The sequence below is a fragment of the Podospora bellae-mahoneyi genome, chromosome 3 (genome assembly GCF_035222275.1).
Source record: "Podospora bellae-mahoneyi strain CBS 112042 chromosome 3, whole genome shotgun sequence".
Lineage (NCBI taxonomy): Eukaryota > Fungi > Ascomycota > Sordariomycetes > Sordariales > Podosporaceae > Podospora > Podospora bellae-mahoneyi.
In genome coordinates, this window is record NC_085882.1 from 960,246 (window position 1) to 977,494 (window position 17,249).

Here is a 17,249-nt window from a genome sequence, read left to right on the forward strand (position 1 = left end):
CAAGCAATGTCGTAGACCTGAGTACGGTTCAATGGGGGGTCTAACAAATTTGTGCCTGATATGCGTATCATGCCCGTAGGTAAGTACTCGAGCCTTTGGAAGAATCTCCGGGAGTTGATCGCGTGGCCAGTACACAACCTTGGATGTTGCTCTACCTAGCACTCCTCGATTACTCTAATTCTATTTCGTCAATATTGCCAATCACGGTCAAGCCACTTGGTGGAATATCCATATTCGACATGTTTGGCTTTGGATAGGACTCAGGAAGACCGCAGGGAAACAGTTGAATGGACCTCTCGCAATAGTTGATACTCGGATCGAATCTAACGAGACGATGTCTGGTTGCGTGGTTTGCTCGTGTATATCCACACCGCTGCCAAGTGTGAGAGGGATATCGTAGTGGAAGGTCGATATCCAGTCCAGGTACCTTGACTTGGGCATGCGGGAAGAGGACCGAGAACCTGAAAAGCGATGAAACACCCCACTTCATGAAATTTCCATTTTCTGCGGGAAGATACAACGATGGCGGGCGGTAGCTGCACTCCGCCACAACCATGCACTCAGCCTCCTGCGGTCGGCCGGTCAGCCCTCAGCAGTTTGAAGGTCAAGGCATTGGTCGAGAGAGACGGTGGGCAGAGGTATCAGGGACCATATACGCGCTGGATGTACTCAGGATGGAAAATGCGTTATGTATAAACTCGAAAGAACACCATGCTAGGAACAATATGCTAGATCAATGGCAGAACAACCCTCAACGAGACGAATGGAAAACAAGGAAACGTACAAAGCCAGTACAGCCAGACATCATGCCATATCCAACCCCCGCCCCCTAAACCAAAACATAATCATCCCAATCCTCCTCCCCAACCCCAGCGACACTAGTCCAAATCTCCCTCCCAAACGCCGTCCCCTCCGCCCTATCATCCGCCGCCCAAACCTCCATCACCGAGTTCTTCAAGCTAGCATACACCCCATCCAAATGATACAACCTCTCCACCCTCTCCTGCACACTCCCACTGTTCGCATCAGCAACACAGTTCCAAACCCTATCCTTATCCGCATACCACCCCTCCGCCCTGTGAATCCGATCAAACGCCTGCTTCCTGAAATCCAAAACATCGAGCTGTAGATCGTGGCCGACAAACATCTCAAATACTTGACCGGCAGGGTCAGTAGCACCCGAGCGGAAGACAGAGCCGAGGTCGATCTCCGTGGAGCCGTCGACTTTGGTAACCTTCCAATGCCCCGCCCCGCTCGTCTTGAGGCTGGCCTCGGTAGCAGTGTGCCCGATGAGCCTCACTTTCCAGTATCGGTTAGGGCTGGTGTGGTATTGGGAATGCGGGTTCCTCTCGGGGCCAATAGTCAGCCGGCCTGACTTTTGGTTCCAGGTAATAGGGGTGGAGGTGAAGTTCTTGCGGGGATCGTCGTGAGGAATCTCGTAGTGATGGGAAGACGCATGGGGTTCTTCGAGGAGGTTGAAGTGGGCGTCTTTGCCCACGACAAGGAGAATCGTGATTTCTTCGGGGCGAGGGGTGCCGTTTGAAACAGTCGGGGTGGTGTCCAAGGGGATGATTGTGCCTTCTTTGGCGAGGACGGGGATTTGATCGAGGGGTCGATGGAGTTGGATGTGTCGGTTGCCGGTGTAGACTATGTGGGGAGCAAACAGGGAGACGTATCGGCCTTCGGGGAGCCAAGCTCGGGTAGACGAGGTCAGGGTGATACCGTCGTCGGGTGACGTGATTGGTGCAACGACCAGATTAGGGCCGAAGTAGTACTGAGTGGGCACGTGGTAGGCCTCTTCCGTGTGTGGGTGGTTCCAATACATTGGCTGGATCAGCGGCTCGGCATCGAATGCTGCACGGATGTTCATGGTGTACAGGTAAGGCACGAGTCGGTGACGCAGAACCAAAAAGTCCTTGATTATTTGACCTGGTTGGGACTCGAAGCTCCAAGGCTCCTTGCTGTTCCAGAGTGACTTGGATGAATGCAGACGGAGGATGGGCGAGAAGACGCCAAGCTGGACCCAACGAACGGTGAGCTCATTTGAGCGCCACCCACCCCAATGTCCACCAATGTCGTGAGACCACCAGCCATACCCAATGTTGGAGGCAGTGGCCGTGAACTCGGGCTGAAATTGGAGACCCGCCCAGCTGATCTGAGTGTCCCCGGAGAAGCCAATAGGGTAGCGGTGGGAGCCGGCGCCAGCATAACGGGAAAAAGTGATGGGCTTCTCGATTGTTTTGACATTTCTTCGGCTGGTGAGGTAGTGATAGTGGTTGAGTACCCAAAGGGGGTCAACGCCGGGGATCCGAGAGCGCGTTCCCTGCTGCCAGTCAATCCACCAAAAGTCAATACCTTGTTTCTCCAGACCAACTTTGAGCACATCAAAGTAGGCATCCATGAACTTGCGACTGCAGCAATCGAACCTGATAGGTTCCTCGCGAGATGTGTCGTGGTTCAGGGCCTTTGCAACCTCCTTGTACTGGTCTTCGAATGCGCGGATGCCGTCAGCCGGGTGGTCATTGACGGTAACCTTGAGTCTGCGGTCGTGGAGCTGCTTGAGGAACTTGTCGGGTTGTGGGAAAAGGTCCCTGTTCCAGCTGTATCCTGTCCATCCCGACCCGTACTTGCTAGGGATGCGCACTTTGTGCCAGTCCATGTCAATAACAGCGGCGCTGAGTGGCACTCCCTCTTTCTGGAAGTGATCCATCAACTCGAGGTACTCCTCGGCCGAGTATGCATGGTATCTTGACCACCAGTTGCCAAGGGTCCATCTCGGGAGGACCGGCTGGCTGCCTGACAATCGATAAAAGTCCTTTATAGCAGCCTTGTGATCTCCATTGTAGGCAAAGATGTATCCATCAATCCGACCCGGCTTCCTCGTTGCGATCCATCCATCAGCGTCGAACAGCATGGACTTGCTGTCATCGAGAACGGCATAAGCCCTGCGCGAGAGGACACCAGGGTCCAGATCCACCCTTCCCCAGGCACCATCCAGTGTCCTTGCTGTGCCGCCTAGATCGCCATAGCTATTGCCGTCGTACCTCCACACATCATCGGCAACTTTGACTGAGAAACCATAGGTCGAGAACTTCTTTTTGTCGTACTGCAGATGAAAATGATCGGTGATGATCTCCAACCGGTCCTCCTTGTCGACCGTGCGGAAGGCCGGAGCGTCAAAGTTCCGGAATAATGCAAAGGTGGACACGCGGTCTTCGAAACCGCCATCCGGAGACCACTCGTAGCGGATGAGTTTGCTGGTCAGAATTGTGAAGCGGTAGTAACTGCCCTTGGTCCCGCCGGTGACAACAGCTTTGGGGTTGGCAGATGGGTTGGATGGAAATGAGTAGCGGTCTGTAGTCGCATCTGTGTCTACTACCGGGGACCTGGATGAGGAAGGGGTCCCCGCTGCTGTGGAACGGGAGAGCATGGGTGCGGCCGGAGAGCTGGGCTTTGAGCGACCAGCACGCTTGATGAAACTTAGAGCCGACATGATGGTGATCTTGCACTCTTATACTCCGCGCGAAGCGAACGATATCGAGCACGACTTCGAGAATCGAGAGACGGAAGAGGTTCGCCGCTACTTGTTCCGTTTGTTGTTTCAGACAGCACGCCGTTGTTTGCTGGCAGTCCCCGGTTGGCCGGCCATGCCAAGAGCCCTGGGGTCAGGTGCCATTCCCCTGGATGGTGGCACGGAGCTCCATCCGCGGGACTGCCAAGACGTGATTTGCGGGGAAGTCCCACAGCCCCGCTCTGTCAGCTTCGCCTTGATGCCAAGGAGAGCTGGAAATGAGGTTGCGGTCATATATGAGGTACCATTTATAACCAGGCATGTGAACAAGGCTTTGTCGAGGGGGTCTTGATGGTCATACGAGAATTCGATGTGGGTAGTGGCGAGTTCTGATGTTGAACGATAAAGCTAAGGTACCTATCCAAAGATCTTAGAAGTGTGGTATCATCTGAATCCATGACGGTGTGTAGTAAACGCCCAGTGGTACGGCTCTCAGACTGACGAAGGATTCCACCACAATATACAGAATTCCCGCACCTAAAGTACCATATAGCAACACTTCCAGGACGAGCATTACCATGACCAGCAGCTTGTCACGAACGTCGTTTCGAACTGTGATGTTCTCGAACGCTTCAAAAAGCTGTCCCACGGCGGTCATAAGAAGCTGCCCAGCAATGCATGCCGGCATTGTGAGAACCATCGCGAGTGAAGAAACCTTCCATAATAGAGCCTCAATTTGAGTTGGAAAGTTAAAGTCCCAAGCCAGCAAGTGGATGCTGCCATAAATCGCCGGTACAAGTGTCTGCACGAGAAACAGATACACCCTTCCTTTGAGGTGTTCCAAAAGGTGGGAAAAGGTGTAATAGTGAGAGCCTCCCTTGTGATCCTGCTCAAGACTGAGCAAAGCAGAGCTAGAAAAGTTCGCAAGATTGCCGTGGCTTTTGTATACATGCCCAAGCCGGGCATCAGCGCTCTGGAGGTCAACATTAGGATGCTCAAGTTTGCGATTCCCTCTGATATCAAATGTTTTCTGTACGCATTAGTTAGAACGAAAGGTTTGAAATGCGGGTGCCATGGGCAAGGAATCCATGATTGGCCTTACCTCGAACCAGAAAAAGTATAACATGATAGCACACGCGACATGTACCATGGTGTGCAGCTCCAGGAGACTTATAGGCAAGCCGTATGCCTTGAGGAATACACACTCAATGACCACCCAGCTGACCTGTGCAATGACTAACAGCTTTTGCAGCACGTCGGCTTTTGTTTGGTCCAAGATGGTGGATCTTGGTATTCTGAAGGGCTTGCTATCCTTCTGGGCTAGAAGCAGCGCGCCATGATGGGACAAGATGACTGTCTTTTCCGTCCAGTTCAGCTTCGAGCCCTCCCATCAAAACATAAAACCCATATTTGAGGTCGAAAATGCACTGGGAGGTCCGTTAGCATGAGATGAGACACCGGACATGGTAGATTAGTACTCACACTATCATTAATGGTGCTTGAGCTGGAGCTCTCACGACTCCAAATCTTCTCAATGTCGCCTGTGCTTCTCGTGGCATTTTGCTTGAGCATCTTATTCACGACTTTGTGAAAAGTTCCGAGTTGGGGTGGTCCGCTGATTTGAAGCTGTTGTTTCTCCTCAAGGCTCAAGGCGTCAGCCATCTTCTTGGCTTTCCACCACTGCGCAGACGCGTAAAACAAGACGAGTTCGGGGAACAAAAGGGTAATAAACATCCACTTGATCTTCTTAGCCACAAGCTGAACGTTTGTGATGCCTCGCTCGGGGATGTTGAGGTGGAGAGCCGTGTAGACACAGGTGAAAAGCGTCAGCAAACAGCTCCACAAAATGCTGGTTGTGCCCCTCCTGGTGGGTGCTGAGACCCAACCGGGTGCTTTCGTGTCATGGAGCAAGGAGGTGTTGTGGTTTATCTCGTGGATTTGATCGTACAATACTTTTGCTGAATCTGATGCGGCCCCGAAGCTGGCTGGTAAGATGAGGGCAGCAAACCCAAAGAGAGGTTCTGGCTTCATGATCGCTTTATCTTTCCGAATATGGTGGCTAGGAAAATGGAACAATGAAGAGTTGGGAAATCCAAAGAGTAATGAGAGCATTTGAACTTGCGATCAAATACCCATATTCGAGTCTTCCAAAACGCTACTCTCGAAGCAACTCCCATTTGTGGACCTTGATTGATTTGTGTAATGGAAATGGGCGGCAATTGGTCGCAATGTCTCACATTTGGAGCGTTGAGCGAGTAGCGCCCAATGGCAATACAACACGGTCGATACTGCAGCCACGACCATTGCTGTCTGAAAGCCTAACTGCGCATTCATCCACATTATTCGAATCTTGTCAAACCACGATCAGTTGCCTCGAAAGCGGGTTGGGCAAGCTGGAGCTCTACAAGAGGGTTGGACTGAGCATGCCCAAGTGCAGGCGACGTGTCTGTCAGCGGAAAACGCGGCAACAGTGCTCCTGCAAGCCGAGCTTCATGCAAGATGCTTTCTATAAACTCTAGGTACTTTATGTCTTGATACATGGGTACCTTAAGTAATGTGACAAAGTCAAGGTGAGCTGACACGGTGAAGAGTACACCACAATGTTACTGACAGCGTAAGGTACCTAAGTAAGGCAGTCAAGCCTCCGGCTATGGAGACCGACGGAATGGATGAGTAGGTAGTCCATGACTATCGTGAAGGGGATAGCTTGGTGAAAGACGAAGGTGTGACCAGATAACGAGCTATACCGTGACAAGCTTCCTTCTTGTTTCTCGATTCAAACCAGGAGCAATGGGCCAAGTCCTTAGCATCGCACTTATCAACTCGGAAGCTGCTCTGTTCCTGCTCCACTAGGTAGCATGGCACCTTCCAGTAGCCAAATACACATGAATACAATGTCTTAGGTAGACCTCTACTACAGCCAAAAGAACACCTACCCGCACCAAAGCAATGGCCTTCAACTGCATAATGGATGCCTCATCTTCTCAAAATAAGGCGTCAGAAGATAGTGCCGAGGCCTCTTCATCTAGAAACAAGGCCTTCGAAAACACATTCGAGGCCTATTCAATCGACTACGCGACCCCGCCAACTTCTCCCGACGCCTCCTCTTCTTCAACGAAGGCCTCCTCCGTCGAACGTGACCTCCACGCCGAGTTCGACAGGCTCTTCTGCTCCGACTTCAAGACCGTCGAAACCGTATCCCAGCCGAAAAACGTCGAGCCCCCCGTCTACCCTGTCTGGGACCGCTTCTGCTTCCGAAAGCCCGACGTCGGTATGCAGCACGCTCAGCTCACCAAAGAGCTCCTCATGCGAGAGTGCACCGGCAAGCCCTTCCCCATGGTCGAACAGCATGGCCCTGATACGACCAGAGAGAGATTCGGGGACGAGGTGTGGAACATCCACGACTTGATGCAGCAGAGTCGGGACATGAAAAACCCACCGGAGATGGTTGACGGGGTGGTGGATGAGCTCAACGCAAGGGGCCCGCCGCCGGGAGAGATGAGCAAGTTCTTGATCAAGATGATGAAGGATGAGGCGCGCTATGTGGGAAAGAGGCTGTATGAGCAGGTCTGAGCTGTGAACGGGAGATTCTTGATGCTCTGGAGGGAAGCAAGCATATTTGCCAACCAGGCTGGCGTTGAAGTTGTCTCGTTTTCCAACGATTTCAGCAATATGTTGGTTCTTTCACCAGGAAGCAGAGACTAGCATAATGAGGCGGAGGACCATGGAACCAACTGATTATCATGTACATACCTTACTTATTCTGACCACCTCAAGACTGGAGTGCTCTCTGGGAGGAAAAGAGTCATCGAGCCAATCATAGGTACTTATACCATTCCATGATGCCTCGATGTCTGTGCTACGTGATAGTCTGGACCACGGCAACACACCTAACCCACTAACACGAAGTTGCTCCCCTGTCCGCCCCGCTTACCCCCGGTCTGGCGCGCCATAGCGTTCTCTTGGTTGTGGTAAGACATCTTGGCATCCCCAAACCGCGCCCAGCCAAAACAACATTCACCCGTCATCCCCAAGCATCATCACCGCCATCTCCATTCCCCGCCCCCATTGACCCCTCCAGCCCCGCGACATGCAGTTGACCAAGTCCCGACAACGAAAACTCCAGAATAAACTCCACAGATCCCTCCCCATTGAGGGGAGCCGCGAGTCAGAACTGTTTGTCCTCCCTTCCCTGTGTCCTTGTCCTCCATCTCCAAACTTCCCCACTAACAAACTGTCTCTTCTTTACCAGATGGGTCCAAAACACCAACTCCCCGCTCCTCCGCCTCCCCCCTGAACTCCGAAATCGCATCTACGAGCTCGTGTTATCCGTCGGCCAGATCCAAGTTATATTCAAAAGGTATCAGTTCAGGGCTATCAGCAACGGCGCGAATAGTAATAACACTCATCGACCTCTGTACGATGTTGTTCCTGGGGGGTTCGGGTGCATGGTATTTGGGCGGGAGGAGAACCCCTGGCCTACGGCTCACCTTAAGCCGGTGGGACCCGGGCAGAGGATTCCGGCGGCGTATCAAAACTGGAAAAGAGGCATGACGCTGCTGTCGCCGGTTTGTCGGCAGCTGTACCATGAGACGGTGCTGTTGCCGTACAGGTTGAATGCCTGGTCGTTTCATACCATTGCGGTGATGGACAGGTTTCTGATTAAGGAGAGGAGGCTGCCTAAGAGTCATATGGGGGCGATTAGGGTGTTGTATAGTCAATGTGTTTTGACCGCGGCGGTGGAGAAGAAACTTAATGGGTTGGAGATGGTGCTGTTGGATAGCGGGTGGAGGATGGTGAAGAGGGTTGTGGAGGTGGACAAGGATCATGGAGACAAGAGGGCTGTTTACTGGGATATTGAGAAGGGGTGGTGGAAGTGATATTAAGGGGGGGAGGTTATGGCATTGTTTTGCGAGGTGGGTGTTTGGCGCTGGGAAATTATCTGTTCTGCAATAAAACATGTACAACCGAGTTGTTTTTGGAGGCGGACATCAAGCTTCACTTTTCATCTCATATGCTCTCCCATAGTTCATTAATACATCTTCTCATAGCCCAAAACAACCGTGAGCTGGCTTCATTAGTGCAATAGCACGATGTTATCACATACTGTCTGTTTCACAACTCAGAAAGGACCACAGCGCGGAAATTACAATAGCACAAGGTGAGGGATTGGATAATGTAGAGGGCACAAAAGCTGGGCCAGGTTGATTTGCGGATAGTCCTCTTGGCTCCCTCCCTCCCGTCCGTTCTACCAGTTAGGCAGATAGCCGGCGCTCCGCAGACTTGCCTCCTACTGTGAACAAGTTTTCAGGGTTCACACACCCGGCAGCCCTGATCTGTGTCATGATGGTTCCAGCATGCGAGACTGGAACGTTCTTTTGATCTCCAATAATGGGCCGTGATCTGGCCATCGCGGTAAGGAGGCTCAAATGCGACCGGTCAAGTGAACATCCGGTCCACGAAGAATGGCACACAGAAGACTCGATCCCCGCCTCTGACGCCATACGCGAGCCATCTGAGCAGTGCGCCTTTCAATATTACCTTCCCCGCGCCTAGGCTTGAGCCTGCTCAGGTCCCCGCCCCTGACCGGACCTAGGCACTGACGTGCTCACATGGAGTCCTCGTATGTTCCTTCTCTCCTAGGGAAAGAGCCCCGGAAAATCTAGTTCCCCTGGCAGGGCTCAGTCACCTGACGTCCCACCGTAATTTTCCTAGTATATCCTTTGATCTCTGAGAATTCTTCAACTTATAACCTTTTCTTCCTCCCATCACCGCTCTCTTCTGGTCAACGGAGTCCGTATCGCCCTCGGGCAACGGATGAAGGTCAGCCTTCCTCTCTTCGTCCTCATCTTCACCGTGTCACCAATCCCAGAGCCTGGCTGGCGCGTCGTTCCTCGCAGACCTTGGTCCACGCCACCTGCACTGTATCCAAGCCGATGTTCTCTTGTCTGGCTACAGCAGCGACAAAGCTCCGCCACAAACGTCCGGTAAGCCCGAGTGGAGGTAGACTCCTTCAAAGCCAGGAAAGCTACCCCTGGAATACCATTCCTTGGTCAGACAATAGTGAACTGCCAGTTGCTAGCACCACCCAAGCAAACAGCGCCTCCCTGTCATAATTCACCACCCCGATCCACCACGACGACCCAGTGAAAACCAAGCCAACAACCCCATTCCACCTCCCAGTCCTTCCCCACCTAGCCCACAGCTGTCTGGTCCAAACGCATCCATAAGTGCTTTGGTCCCTTCCCGTCCTTTTCCCTGGGATTCTCCAGTTGAGCGCCCAAACCAACCCACCACCCCCTGTCGTTGTCTTCGACTATCAAAGCGCAGGCAGGCCCCCTGTTCTTTCTTTTGACTCCGTTTCCAAAAGCCCTCAGTCCCATCCCAGCCCTGAAAACGGATCACCAGCGCCAGCTCACCACCCTCCTCAACAACCTCTGGGACGCGCTCATACCCCCAACGCCGCCTCCTCCCGCTTATTCCTTTTCCGGCTTCCACTTCCTGCTTGAAGAGTTGGGTGTCTGGTCGTACGCCTGTGATCTCACGACTGGGGTGTTGAAGGTTTTTATTTCGGGGTAAGTGAAATCTGTCAGCTGTCAGGCAATCGTGTCTGTTGTGCGTGTGGGATTGCGTATTCTTCATCAAAGGGGAAGGGGAGGAGGATACGGTTTGAGGAGGTGAGTTTCTCTTGTCAGGGCTGTTGTGAAAGGGGACACAGATACCGGGTGGTTCAGCTTGTGTTGTGATCTGCGAGAGGAGACGTCTCGGTCAAGTGAGGCCATTCTCCCAACACCTGAGCCTCTTCGTTGGTGGAGAGCAAACAAATAGATGCGGTGGTGCCTTGGACTTGGTTGTTAACACTAGTTGATGACAGGCAATCAAGCTGCTCATCGCCGCCAGGGTCAAGGAACTAGAGGGGAGGGTCCCGTCGCGTCCAGTCTCCTTCGCCGGGAGCGACGGTAAGAACATCTGGCATGATTTCGACAACCGGGAGGAGACTCTGGCCGGTGATATTCCCGAGTTGAAGTTGGTCGAGGACGCCATGGATGTTGATAAGGAGAACAATTCTTGTTTCGTGGTGCGGGACAGGGCGCCGGTGAAGTCGCGTGAAGGCGGGGTTGAGAAGATGGAGGGTATAGTGCTGGCGCCCAAAGCGGCATCAAAGCCACGCAAGCACGAGATACAGCGACAGATCTTGTCGGCATATCATGACAGCACAGATGCTTTTTGCTGGGGCGATAAGGAGTTGTGGGGTGAGAGGTTTAGGCGGTGATCTTTGGCGATATAGAACTGAGTCACCGAGGGTCCGTCTCTGGAAGAAAAGCTCGGACTGTGAATACGAGACATTGACCCTAATTTGTAGTTTGTTTCCTTACTCGTTTATCTTTCATGTCCCCACCCAAGTATATCCCCCTCTACCTCCTCTCTGGCCACTCTATCTCCCCAATCCCACACCCCTTCTCAACACAAGCACTAACAGTATGACAATACCTCACCTTCCCCCCCTCCACCCTAAAAAGATGGCTATCTGGCATCGGCGCCTGTCCCTGCGTCCTATCCAACCCAGGAAAACCCATAAAAACATCCACCGCTCCCATCTCCTCATCAACCACATACCGTCTATACGGCACCTTGATCCCCCCCGGCATAACATGGATACAATCCTCCCCCTTCTTCGTCCCCCTAGCCGGCAATCCCCCCTCCAACCGATAGCAAGGCTCAGCATGCCACGGTACATCCCCTCTCCCTACATCCCCAAACCGATCAAAATACCAATCCCCCAGCTTCTGTATCTGTTCCCTCGATTCCCGCGCCGCCAGCGGAATAACATCCCATTTCTCCCCTTTATTCAGATCCAACGTCCCAGTCGCGTTAAAAAGCCAGTCCCCCTCGTCTGTAACCACCGATTCAATCAGGCTTATTCCCGTGACCGCTAGATTATCGGGTGTAGCCTGCCAGATAATCCGCGTGTGCAAAACATACGGATGTTCCTGCGTAGCGGCAATAATCTCAGTGACGGAAGCGCACTGCTCGACATCGTGTATCGACCTGTGGAAGTCGGGATTGATGGGTGCGGCGAGGGAGGAGTGGGAGAGGTCGCCGAGGACGGCGTTGTTTTCGATGTAGAGGAAGTTGGGGGCGGATCGGCCGAGGGTGGAGATGAAGGAGTGATTTCCTACGGTTTGGGCTTCCACGTAGGCGGCGGTGAGGGCTTTCAGGAGGGAGCGAGGGCAGGAGGCGCGGGCTCCTAGGAGGAGAAGGGTTAGTGGGAGGAGGAACTTCATCGTGGTGGTGAGGAGGTTGGGTGGTGGAGGGTGAGGATTTTGGGGCGAAAGAGATGTTGGGGGTGATATACATACTGCCATCATAACCGGCGGTGTCACATCTGTCACCGAGTTGACACGCTTCGATTTCCAATGGTCATGGCTACGAGTCGCCTGGTACTGTTTGGCATTGAGTGCTGGATGTCGTCGTTCAACGGCTAAACAAGTTGGGGAAAAGTGTGATTGGGTGGTTCCCCTCAGCAATTATACGTGGGAAGGACCGAGTGTGTACCTGCATTCGACGGGTGCCACTTTTATTTCCTGTCACAATCCTCGGGTCAGACTTGAGTCTTCGTGCTCCATGCCATACTTCCCTCAGTCTTGTCAATGTCAATGTCACAATGTTTATCACGGCAGCTCAACGACTCCAGACTGGCTTTCCCAAATAGTGACTATTGAAGAAATATGAAAACTAGCTGTGGCTGTTGTACATGATAGAGAAAAAGAATGAAAACTAGCTATGGCTATTGTACAATAATAGTCACAGGAGTAAAGAGATACAATGCCTGACAATTGCACTGAAGAGGATATCACTATTTACAACACATCTGGCACGCCTAACCTGGCCCAATCTTCTTCCAAGCCCACATCCTTTTCCTCGCTCCGGCTGGTGGCCCCCTGTGCCAATCTCCCTCCCTCTGTCCCTCCTTACCACCCCACCACCAAAGCCCCTCATGGGCTTGTTGTCTCCGTGCGACATCTTTTCGTCGTTCTCGTCGGCCTCGTTGTTGTTGTTATTATTGTTGTTGTTGTTGTTGTTCAACGTTTGGGACACGTTGAAGCGGTTTGTCGAAGAACATTATGCAGCGAAAGGGACTCTTACCCCTCCACCTTCGCTCATGATTCCCATTCAACCAACCTGCCTGCCCAGCGACCCCTCTCAAGCCGAGATATGTCAAGGATGGCGGAACACTCATCCGTCCTTGGAAGATTGATAGTGATCCAGGGTTTCATGGGAAAGTTGTACACCTTGCCGTAGCTGCCGTCTCCTCAGCGAAACACGTGCTAAGGGTTGGGTGCGTCGGGCTTCTGGCGGTCGGCTTGAAAGCCGATCGCCGCTACCCTTGTAACCGGGCGACAGACTTCAGAATCCGGATCAGATGCCCTGTAGAGATATATACCACCCGGCCTACCCTGTGAGTAGGATGTCCTTTTGGTTCCACAGGTCAAGACGATAGATGGCACGATGCCGAACAAGTCGACATGGAAGAAACGACCGGCAATGGATATGCCCCGACCGACCCATCGAATCCATGTCGTCATACAGCTGGTCGAGAACATGTTCACCGTAGCCTGGTCGTGCCAGCTTGTTCGACTGAACACCATCGCCGTTAGCAAAATCATCGACACTCGGATCAAACAGGATGAAACTCACACTAGGTAAGCCGGGACACCTGGCTTGTGGGAAGTGTCTTGTGTCCTCCCCCCGGATGGGGGGGAACAATGCCAGAGTTGTAGAGGGACCTGCATAGGCCTGTTAGCCACCGCCTCGAACACCCAAATCAATCGAACAATGTTCTCACCTATTTTCTACATTCATTGCATGTAGAAATTTCGACAGCAGCTGCAGTAACGATATGTCTAGATCTGGGTTGAGACGAACTAGTCAGCCAATTGGACGCGTTTGTTCGATTCAATAGTCGAATTGATGGGACGAGGGGTAGATGAAGCGACTCACAGGATAGGAATAGTCGATAATGATGCTAAGGATGGTAAAGATGCAGTCATCCACCCTGGCTGCTTCTGGTTTTCCCGCGAGGACGGCTCCTGTGTCAGTCGAATGTTAGTTGTCGTCCAAACATAGATCGATGGAAAGGATCTGATGGTGCCGAGGTTGGAGGAACCATCATACGAGGGTGTGCTGTGGGCAACAGGATCATAGGAGGAGGGGAAATGAGAAAGGCCAGATGGATCTAAGAGGATGGGATAGCCGGGAGATGGGAATGCGCATACCTGTAGTTCTAACTGGTCTTGCTCGCTATGCTCGCAAGCGAGTGGTCGGTCAGGTCGGCGGCCCGGAGGAGTTGGTGGAGGGCTTGGACGTTTTTGAGGTAGGAGAGGATTGGCGGGAGAGATGGAAATAGAATTGATGGTAATGTGTACCCCTCGATGTCTGCAGGGGCTAGGTAGTCCAGGACCCCTCGCCATCTCTCGACGTGTGGCGGGGACTCGGCGGGCAGGGGGCTCTTCAACAACCGGGCATTCGGTCAACACGGCTCCGAGTGTGCGATGGGGGGCAGGCATCCTCTCAAGACGAGAGACTAAAGGGTGATTCAAGCACACCCAAGTATTCCTCCTAATTTCCAATGAATGCCTGATGAAGGTCTTTCAGATAAGAACGGTCTATACACATCTTTTCATCATGAAAACAAGCCATTCACTCGCATGTCATGTGAACAGCCACCTGAAAATCTATGGACATGCCCGATTTCTCACTGTAATTTCTCGCTGTTGGATACTCCACGATTCACTTCACACTGGGAGCTCTCATCTCAATTCCCATCACGACACGTATAATCACATCACAGCATTCACAAATACCACTCGACCATCAAAACTTATGAAATATCTTGAATTTGAGCACACCAAAACACCAACCATCTAGGCCATGCATCTAAAGTACAAGATCCCCACAAAACGAAAGACAAACAAAAGAATAGTCAAAAACTATGTGCCCTCGCGAGCTGGTATCTATCTACTACACCCATACACCACCGCCCCCCAAAACTATCAATCATGCCTCCCAAAAATTCACATCGCTCAGTGAATAGCAGACTGATTCCCATGCAACACCGGATTCACCCGATCATCCCACTTAAACTTGAAATCATCCCCCAACTGCTTCCTGCACGCCGCCGTCACCGCCTCCCAAACATTAGCAAACACCCCGAAATTAGCCGGGTTTTCCTCATCATTCTCCCCGCCCTGGAAAACACCCGTCCTGACCAGGCAAGTGTTCCACCCGTACATGTTTCCCCCCACAATATCCGACGCCGGGTTGTCACCAATCATGTAGATGTTCTCCGGGATCCTCTCCTCCCCGTGAAGGACGTCCATCCACGAGGCGATCACCTCGTCGGCGTACTTGTACGTCGCCAGCTCGGGCTTGCCATAGACCACACGCTCCAGATCGACGCCCGTGTGGGCTTTGTACATGGCCTCGAGCCCGATGCGGAACGCGCCCTGCGACATGCGAGGGTGGGGGTGCTCTGTCGGGCAGAGGAAGTCGCCCTGGGAGAAGTAGATGGGGATCCGCTGGGAGACGGGGTCCTTGGCTACGGTGCCGAGCCGGCCGTTCTCGCTGACAAGCAAATCCATGATGATCTGCATGTCAGTGGCATAATCTCTCGAGTCGGAGAAGACCATGATGGCGTCAATGTTGACCTTGGAAAAGTCCCTCGGGCGGGCGGAGGCGCGCTCCTCGTCGGTGAAGACGCGGTAGGGGGCGATGGACTCGTCCCAGGCGACGATGTCGTTGGGGACGATGATGTCCTTGAAGCCGTACTGCTCGGCCACCTCGCGGCACTTGTACCCTTCACCGCCGACGACGAGAACGGTGTTGTAGTACTCGGCCAACGCGCGCATGGGGGTGTGCGACTGGATGAACTGCTCCGTGTTGACGGGGTTCTGGAGGATCTTGGACAGCTGCTCTGTCCGGGCCAGCTCGGGCTTGCCGGAGCCGTTGGTGAGGAAGATGTGGGGGATCTTGATGCCGAGCTGGTTGTTGCCGTTGAGCATGTCGAGGACCATCTTGCCCTCAGGGATCAGGCGGTCACCGTGCACCAGGACACCGTCAATGTCAAACACAAAGGCCATGTTCTTGGCCAGCTTAACCTTGTCGGACTGGACGTCCTGGACCTGAGAAACCAGGATTTCTCTGGTGGGCTGGATTGGGGGCATGCCGGGGCGCTGGTTCTCCTTGGAGGCATTTCTCAGGGCCTCCTGGACATCGGGGAACGTGACGCTGCTCAAGCGAGACTGGCGCTTGGAGCGAGGGATGGGGAGGGCAGCACCGAACGAGTTGCGGGAAAGTCTCCGCTCCTTCTGCGATGGTGACACGGAGAGGTTGTGCATGTACTGGGAAGCATCGGCATCAGGCGACCTCAAGGCAGGCACCTCGATGGTGTTGTGCGAACCTGGCGAGGTTGGGATGGCCATCTTGTTCTCGACGCTGGCCCAACTGCCATCTCTCCTGTTGCCATTCTGGAAGTGCTTGCTCCAGCTCTCCGTCTTTTTGTGTGTGAACTTGCTCTTTGGCTTGCCGGGAGAGTCGGGGGGTGTCTGGATGGACTTGGAAAAGTCGACGTCCTTGAACGCTGGGCCTCCTGCTCCGGACATGATGGGCGGTTCTGAAATTTAGTCGTAAGATGAAGAAAGAAGATAGATGGTAGATGTGCTTTGCATCAGAGTATCTCCAAAAGGCTTTGGTGAAACGGTTGGATGGAGAGGTAGACAAGATGTCGGCAATACTGAAACAGACCAGCCAGCCGTTGGGGAGAAGGGGAAAGCTCTTATATCGCCTCCACGACTACGCTGTCCTCCATCCGTACACCATCCTCGGCCGTCTGTTTCGATTTTCTCAACCGCGAGAACCGACCGGAGACGATCGTCGAACGGCGCCATGCTCGGTCATCCCAAGCCAAAACCCACCAAGATGTGCTCCAGTATGACGTCGTAAATGGAGATGTAGGTGAAAACTCTTGAGGGGATCTCCACAGGGGTCCAATGATGTAAGCTCTACGAGTGCCGAAGATGCGGTTTCTGAAACAGCGGAAGAAGACCCTGAGGACAGGATTGACGCATTGTTGTCTTTTGATCGGATTCCCGACTCGTACGACCAAGCCATGACAAGCGGGTCTTGTATCCAGAGCGTATCCAGAGCGTATCCAGATGTCGCCGCCTGACTGGTGGGTGGCTGAGGGTGGCCACTGATAAGAGGGGATCTCGGAGGTTTGGCAGACGTTGTTGATGGTTGTTTGATGCTGACAACCCTGCGTGTCCCTGTGTGTTCCCCGTATCGATGTTGTCATTGACTCCATCGCCGGCTCCATGGAAACCCGCAAAAATCAGGCGGGACAGCAGCGGGGCGGTCGGCGGGGCCCGGATCCGTGCTTGTGTTTGCCTCCGCGTCCCCGAACTTGATGTTAACGACCACGGCGCTCACGGCGGCCCCAAGAGCCGCGGCCAGGGTTCATGCCCGTAATTGTCCGTCCGGTGCGACCCAACCGCACGGAAAATTGGGGTTACACCGCTAGGGAATGCTGAGGCTCCTTGCCGACATGACTCGGCTGGTTGCCGATCTAACCCCCCTCCATCATTTGTCGGGTCAGTGGTGGGAGCTTGTGAGATAGTGGGAAGATGGTGGGAAGCCGGCGGTGAGAAGATGTGAGATGGTCCTGAGTGGCTGGAGTTTG

The 17,249-nt window shown here is 53.2% G+C and overlaps 7 protein-coding genes across 7 annotated transcripts; 2 read left to right on the top strand and 5 right to left on the bottom strand.

Annotated features, from left to right (window-relative positions):
- Positions 1–829: 829 nt before the first annotated feature.
- On the bottom strand, positions 830–3,493 carry QC761_302810 (uncharacterized protein; the record flags this gene model as incomplete). Its single annotated transcript, XM_062877421.1, has 1 exon — positions 830–3,493. One exon carries the CDS (start codon positions 3,491–3,493, stop codon positions 830–832), a length of 2,664 nt encoding a protein of 887 aa, XP_062733184.1.
- Positions 3,494–3,872: 379 nt separating this feature from the next.
- QC761_0050290 (uncharacterized protein) lies at positions 3,873–4,661 on the bottom strand (the record flags this gene model as incomplete). Its single annotated transcript, XM_062872468.1, has 2 exons — positions 3,873–4,541; positions 4,614–4,661. The coding sequence occupies 2 exons, from the start codon at positions 4,659–4,661 to the stop codon at positions 3,942–3,944; spliced, it is 648 nt and encodes a 215-aa protein (XP_062733185.1). The 3' UTR covers positions 3,873–3,941.
- Positions 4,662–4,818: 157 nt separating this feature from the next.
- QC761_0050300 (uncharacterized protein) lies at positions 4,819–5,569 on the bottom strand (the record flags this gene model as incomplete). Its single annotated transcript, XM_062872469.1, has 2 exons — positions 4,994–5,569; positions 4,819–4,938 (listed from the first exon to the last, which is right to left on the bottom strand). Exons 1-2 carry the CDS (start codon positions 5,540–5,542, stop codon positions 4,819–4,821), a joined length of 669 nt encoding a protein of 222 aa, XP_062733186.1. The 5' UTR covers positions 5,543–5,569.
- An 891-nt stretch (positions 5,570–6,460) lies between these two features.
- QC761_302815 (uncharacterized protein) lies at positions 6,461–7,084 on the top strand (the record flags this gene model as incomplete). Its single annotated transcript, XM_062877422.1, has 1 exon — positions 6,461–7,084. The coding sequence occupies one exon, from the start codon at positions 6,461–6,463 to the stop codon at positions 7,082–7,084; it is 624 nt and encodes a 207-aa protein (XP_062733187.1).
- A 375-nt stretch (positions 7,085–7,459) lies between these two features.
- QC761_302820 (uncharacterized protein) lies at positions 7,460–8,391 on the top strand (the record flags this gene model as incomplete). The annotated part of the gene is made up of 2 exons (XM_062877423.1): positions 7,460–7,687; positions 7,764–8,391. The coding sequence occupies exons 1-2, from the start codon at positions 7,602–7,604 to the stop codon at positions 8,389–8,391; spliced, it is 714 nt and encodes a 237-aa protein (XP_062733188.1). The 5' UTR covers positions 7,460–7,601.
- A 2,535-nt stretch (positions 8,392–10,926) lies between these two features.
- Positions 10,927–11,936, bottom strand: QC761_302830 (uncharacterized protein; the record flags this gene model as incomplete). The annotated part of the gene is given in 3 exon segments (XM_062877424.1): positions 10,927–11,759; positions 11,872–11,897; positions 11,905–11,936. Coding segments are annotated over 3 exon segments (891 nt in total).
- Positions 11,937–14,595: 2,659 nt separating this feature from the next.
- QC761_302840 (uncharacterized protein) lies at positions 14,596–16,173 on the bottom strand (the record flags this gene model as incomplete). The annotated part of the gene is made up of 1 exon (XM_062877425.1): positions 14,596–16,173. The coding sequence occupies one exon, from the start codon at positions 16,171–16,173 to the stop codon at positions 14,596–14,598; it is 1,578 nt and encodes a 525-aa protein (XP_062733190.1).
- Positions 16,174–17,249: the final 1,076 nt, after the last annotated feature.